The sequence below is a fragment of the Phodopus roborovskii genome, unplaced genomic scaffold (assembly GCF_943737965.1).
Source record: "Phodopus roborovskii unplaced genomic scaffold, PHOROB, whole genome shotgun sequence".
NCBI lineage: Eukaryota > Metazoa > Chordata > Mammalia > Rodentia > Cricetidae > Phodopus > Phodopus roborovskii.
In genome coordinates this window covers 18,024,324-18,030,323 of record NW_026126588.1, presented here as the reverse complement: position 1 = coordinate 18,030,323, position 6,000 = coordinate 18,024,324, and the positions used below count along the sequence as shown (strand labels likewise).

At 45.4% G+C, this 6,000-nt stretch overlaps 1 protein-coding gene across 4 annotated transcripts in view; it reads right to left on the bottom strand.

The window, feature by feature from the left end:
- Positions 1-466: 466 nt before the first annotated feature.
- Positions 467-6,000, bottom strand: part of Dst (dystonin) — a 348,777-nt gene continuing 343,243 nt past the window's right edge. For 3 of the 4 annotated variants that reach the window (XM_051204361.1, XM_051204358.1, XM_051204359.1), the window contains 4 exons: positions 5,654-5,856; positions 5,138-5,248; positions 2,540-2,663; positions 467-1,754 (listed from right to left, as the gene is read on the bottom strand). In XM_051204361.1, the coding sequence (XP_051060318.1) occupies positions 1,492-1,754; positions 2,540-2,663; positions 5,138-5,248; positions 5,654-5,856 (701 nt within the window). In that variant the 3' untranslated portion in view covers positions 467-1,491. The remainder of the gene's footprint in view (positions 1,755-2,539; positions 2,664-5,137; positions 5,249-5,653; positions 5,857-6,000) is intronic. The other variant, XM_051204360.1, reaches the window with a different exon arrangement.

Genomic DNA, 6,000 nt, shown 5'->3' with positions numbered 1-6,000 from the left:
CTGTGTTCAGTTATAGAGTGCATTGTGACCTGCCATGCCCACTGGAGCCACCTGCCATTCTTCTCGATATAGCTCGCACTATTTTCTTATTTAGGAGAATCACGTAATTTGATTAAAAACAGACAAAAAAAAAAAAAAAAAAAAAAAAACAAAACCAAAAACCTCACACAGACTACAGACTGCAGAAGAATATCATAATACTAACAATAAAATCAGTCATTTTGGTACATCTCTCACTTCTGTCCACGCTTTTTAGTGATTCATAATGAGGACTCCCTTGACTATAGGAGGTCAGGACTGCTGCAGCCTAAGTATCACTAACACTAGTGGGCATATGACCAGAACAGGTGGTTCCCACTAGTTCCAACCTCCTTTTACACCTCCCAAACCTCCCCTGTCAATACTATTAGTATATCGTTTAAAACAAACAGAAAAGCTCACTTTAAATAACCAAGTATTCCATATATTCAAGTGAATATGTTTTATTAAATGCATACTAATATCTTTATCTAGATTGTGAGTATACATAATAAATTAAAATGCATATTTAGTAAATATAAGTAGATATAATACCAGAACATGATTATTCCAGGAGAGAAATCAAAATAAACCTACTTTTAAAGTATCTTTTGGTCACTCCAAATTGATACTGTTCATAAAAAAATACACCAGTTTTCCCTGGGGAAAAAAAATTAATTCCATAGCAATGAAGTTAAGGGACATGTTTTATTTCATAGCTTTTTTTTTTTTTTTTTTTTTTTTTTTGCAAGCGAAATTGCTGTTACAAAATGAGTTCAATGGTACAGGGGCTGCTGTCCACCCAAGCAAAGCAAACGGCACGTTTATACGAATGCACTTTGCATCACATTCTTACAGTGTAGACGGCTGATAGCAGATGCGCGTCTGGCTGCAAGCCTGTGAGGTGTTTGCACACCACGGTACCCGCAGCTGCTTGAAGCAATCTCCTGTCAGTCTCTGTTGGTTACTGCTTGAAGAACTGTGTGTTGATGTGTTTTTTTTTTTCCTTTTGCTTTACTTCTAATTTACAGTAAAAGCATTTCAAAAAAAAAAAAAAAATTCCCTGCTACGTCTGTCAGCTGTTGAGAATTGTCATAGAAACGAGAAGTGTCATGAGGTAATCCCTTAACGTCAGCTATGCAGTGCTGTGGCTGTGGGAGAGGATGTAGACTTACCTGTAGGTACAGTGACTGACTTTAGTGTGTGGCCTACACGGGACAGTGCAGGAACATTAGTTCATGTCAAGTTCTTTCTTCCGTATCGCGTATGATGTGATTTTTTTTTTTTTTTTACCCCAGAAAACCTGACCGAGAAGCGATACAGATCAAATAAAAAGACAAATACACAAATAAGGCCATCTGCAGAATCAAAAACTTGCCTCCTGCAATATTTCACAGTAATCTGTACATCGCATTTTACATCATCCACTGAGGTAATAAACGCTCAGGGAAGGGCTTGCTGGAGCCAACCGCACTATCTCTTTGAAGACTTGTCTAATTTGCTGGCAGGTGACTTCCTCTGGGGCGTGGGGATTTTAGAAGGCTTGGCTGTGGATGGCCGAGAACCTGCTCGGGGCACAGGTCTGTGCATCTGTGGGACAGTCTCCACGTCTGAGCACACAGACTGGATTTCCGAAATGTCAAAGTCTGACGCATCACTGCCTCGGCGGCTGCTGGCCCTGCTGCCAGCTTTGCTTCCGGCTCTGCTTCCAGGGCGGCTGGGAGTCTTCCTGGACTCTGAGTGGAGGAGACAGAGACGAGTCACCTTTGTTACCTATTTACCTGCAAACGAGTCTAGAAAACCGAGGCGCCATGTTTAAACTCAACATGCTTTTCTTGCACTGGGCATTCAGGTAGAAACGCTTTGGTCTGGTGGCTTTTCATTATCACACAAGGGCAGGCAGCCTCATTCCAAGGAGGCATTGAAGAGCAATGCCTAGACTGCCATACAAGATAAGCGTGGACTTAACCCCATTTGGAACTTAAAACACTTCCACTACAGACAGGCACAAAGGACACCCTGTTGTTGGAGGTGGCGCTGGCTTGTCACGAATGCTCGCAGATTCTCTGGTGTAAGTAAGCCTTGTCTGAGGGGAAGTGACTTACACAGTGTGAGAAGTGTCCCTCATGCTGAGCTCAGAGCCTGGAGTGCTGGGACGACACTTAAATCTTCAGTCTTAGAAGAAGTAAGCGATAGAAAGCCGGCAACTGGGTTTTCCCAGTTTCTGGAACAGCCCCGGGTGCTCCCTTTGAGGTGACAAGGGCGGTTCCCAGGGCAAAGCGTGCAGTGCTAACTACCTATATCTATGCCCCAGTGTTCTCTGGTACTTTCCAAAGGAGGAGTCTGCTTAGTCACTTGTTCCTAGGATTCATTTATTCTGTCTTTGTTGGAAGATTAGGGCTTCCTTTCATTTCAAAAGAATAGAGCGTTGCCAAAAAAAAAAAAAAAAAAAAAGACTTTAGGAAAGGAGGGAACTTTAATCCCGAGGTCACTGTTAAAGAAAGAAACGGCCCACACTCACCAGCAAGCTGTGTTCGGACTCTGGCCGCTGCGGCTGTTATCAAGGCTCTGTCCTCCCCAGAGTGGAAGCCTTTGCCTGATAGATACCCTGGAAGTCGCAGCTTGCTTCCCTGGATTGGCGTTCCCTGTGTGTGAGCAGTGCAGAGACCACTTAAGACTGTGCCTGTGTCTCACGATATCCCACTGACATACTTTCCTCATGGCCGGACATCTGCACAAGTCCTCTGAAGGAGGGAGACACGCTTCCCTTAAACAGAGCGTGTGTGCGCCTCTCACTTGCTTTTCCCCCCCCCCCCCCCCCCCCCCCCCGCCAATCCCAGAGGTTTTACCATTACTCACATAAAGAAAACCTTCTAAAGAAAACGGGTTCATGATGGAAGAGGAAACACAAATCCCAAAGTCCCCCATAGAACACAAAAGCCATGCTGAGGGGACCACCACGTTAGTAACTCTCAGACTGTCAGTGTTACAGTGTTAGACAGTTGTCCCCAGGAGGGTGACTGTGCAGAGAAGGGATCAGATTGCTGCAAAGTATGCTTGAGCGTTCCTCTGCCGTCCATGTTCTTAGGAAAATGAGGCAGACGTAAACAGAGAGACGAACGATGAGAGCAGAGAAGAAAATACTGCTCGAATAAAGCGTTAAAAAGGAAGTGTGGTCCTCTGGCTTCACACTGAATGCGTTCGCTCCTTGGCCTAGAGCCTTTCCTCCTCTTTGTTGTTATGCTTTGTGGCACTGGCTCGACCATGCAGGACTTATTTATAGGCAGCACCTTTGGGACACTTGCTTAAAACCCTTAAGAGTCGCCTGAAGAAAGCGTAAAGGGCAAATTTTCCTGAGGTTAAAAATAAAACTCTAGTCTAGAGTAAGAGATTTCGTATTTTCAGTGAGCACACAGCCAAGAAGCCATAGAGAAAACAAAGCTATAAAAATGATGACTATATTGTTTAAAACAGTCTTCCCATTTGAGTTTAAAATTTTTAATAAAGCCAAGGCTGATCAGTAACACTGTTTTGTTTTGTTTTGTTTCCCCCCACACTCCAAATGCTGGAATACACCACCCACCCTGAGCTTCATATTATGATTTCTTTTTTGGAGACATCCATGGCTATCCTGGAACTTGCTCTGTAGACCAGGCTGGCCTCGAACTCACAGAGTTCCTCTGCCTGCCTCTGTCTCCCGAGTGCTGGGATAAAAGGGTGTGCCACCACTGCCTGGCTCAATGTATATATGAAAGCATATATATATATGCTTTCAACCTGCTTTTCTATACATTAGTCATAGTTAATACATGAAGCCTTACTACCCAAGGTCTGACAATGTGGATCTAGTGAAATTCCTCATTTAAGAAGAATCTCAACTGTCCACGGGGAGTGGCTGCTGACACCCACTGATATGAACAAAGCCATCGCCCAGCGTTACTGAAGTCAGGAGTCATGTGAGTGACGGGCGCACCTTCCTTACACTCTGATTGGACTTTGCCACATGCACACGCTGCTCTACGGAGCTATCTATCCTACTCTCTTTTTTTCAGTCTTGTGAGGTTATCCTTTAAAATCACACAGGCCACTGTGTCAATCAACTAATACTGTACTTGAGATGTTATTTACGGGCGTGTGCACGCACATGTGAGAACATGTGTGACGAGGCCACAGGTAGATGCTGGGTATCTTCCCCTATTGTTTTACACTTCTGGGACGGGGTTATACCTAACCATTAAGCCCATAATATCTCCATATTCCCAAGAAAAGAAGTTTAGGGACCTCTCCTCCATTATCGTGGTTTTAATCAAGTTATGTGAAACCGTATCTACATCGATCAATTCACGGAATTTCTCTAAAAAAACAAAACCAAAAAAAAAAAAAAAAAATGGTTGTTTTTAATTGAATGTGGACAATCTAATAGGTGAGTTAAACTTGGCAAATGTTATCTGAAATATTCTGAGCATCTTCTCCCTGTATACCAGGTCATTGCGAAGTTACAGCATGCTCAAATCACGTTTGTTACTAAAATATAATACAGACACCTTCTGAAAATGACAGCTGGCTTTCTTCATTCCTATGCTCATGCCTCTGATGCTGCGGCACTCAGAACTGAGAGCTGCGCCATACCTGGCCAGCATGAATGAGTAGAAATGACAGCATCCGTCATGGCAAACACTTACTACAATTCTTTAAGTCATTCTCTTGCAAATGCTGCAATGGCCACTGTCTCACCTTCTCATCCCGGGGAGTATGCTAAGCTTTTTGCTCAAATTAGATCTATCAGCAAAAGCATTCCACCACTTTAATAAAACTTTCATAGGCCTGAGTACACAGCCCGCGCTTTATTCTTCCAAATGATACATGGAGAATCCAGTATGAGTGGGGACAGAAGTCACGGGCTGGGTACAGCGTGACGGTGTGAACATGTCGAGCTGCCACTGTCTTTCCTGGCAACCCCTTACTCTCATGTCCCCTGAGGACTGTTTTATAGAGGGTGACAAGAAGATGGAGCAGTACCAACAGAACACACATTTAAGGTAGTGCTGAGTCAGGGTTAGTGGGCAGTAGTGTCAGTTAGGGAAGGCTGTTAGGGCTGGAGTCTGGGGCCTTACGATACCTCTGCTGACGACACAGGAAAGTCTGAGCACTCTGCTGCTTTACAAGGAGTTGACATTTTGCTGTTTGTCAACCACGGTTTACCGTAATTGCGTGTTAAAGGGTGGAGAATCTGCGTGGGACAATGGCAAATTAAATGTAAAGGAGAGCAGATAAAAGACAAGACAAACCCACAGAAAAGAGGTCACACCGCACAGGCAGTGGCAGTCAGAGCGGACAGACATGATGACAGGTCATACATGCAGTGGGGGGGGGGGCGCACAAAAGGAGGAGGGTTTTAAACATCTGAAAGGTTGACAAAGCCCCTAGACGGGCAACCCTGTAGTATGGACAGCTGCTTCATGGGTCGCCGGGCAAAGCATATTAAACAAACAAACAAACAAAGTAGATGAGAAGAGACACAGATGGATGTGGCTGGTCCTACACCTTCCAGGGGGAGTAAACACCCAGCTGTTTGCTGGGGACAGTGAGTGCTTTGGGAGAGGAGAGGCCACACACAGCCCAGACAGAGTCCTACCTTGGGTGTGCTGGCAGCGACAGGCACCTGTGGGGAGGCTGCGTGGCCAGCATGACTGGATACAGAAGAGGACCGGTTGGGTGACGCCCCTCGGGATGAGGGCCGGGATCTGCGGCCCCGCGGCCGGAAGGCAGCCATCCCCTGACTGGCACCGTCCGCTAGGATGAACTTCTCGCGGAGCTCCATGTTGGTCCTCCCTTTAGCTGGATGGCGGCACACGTGCAGAAAAAAAAAAAAAAAAAAAAACACACAAAAAGAAAGAGGAAGCAACTCAGTCTTTGCAGGGGAGAACGGTGGGGAGGGGGAGGGGGAGGGGGAGGGAGAGGGGGAGGGAGAGGGGTAGATAA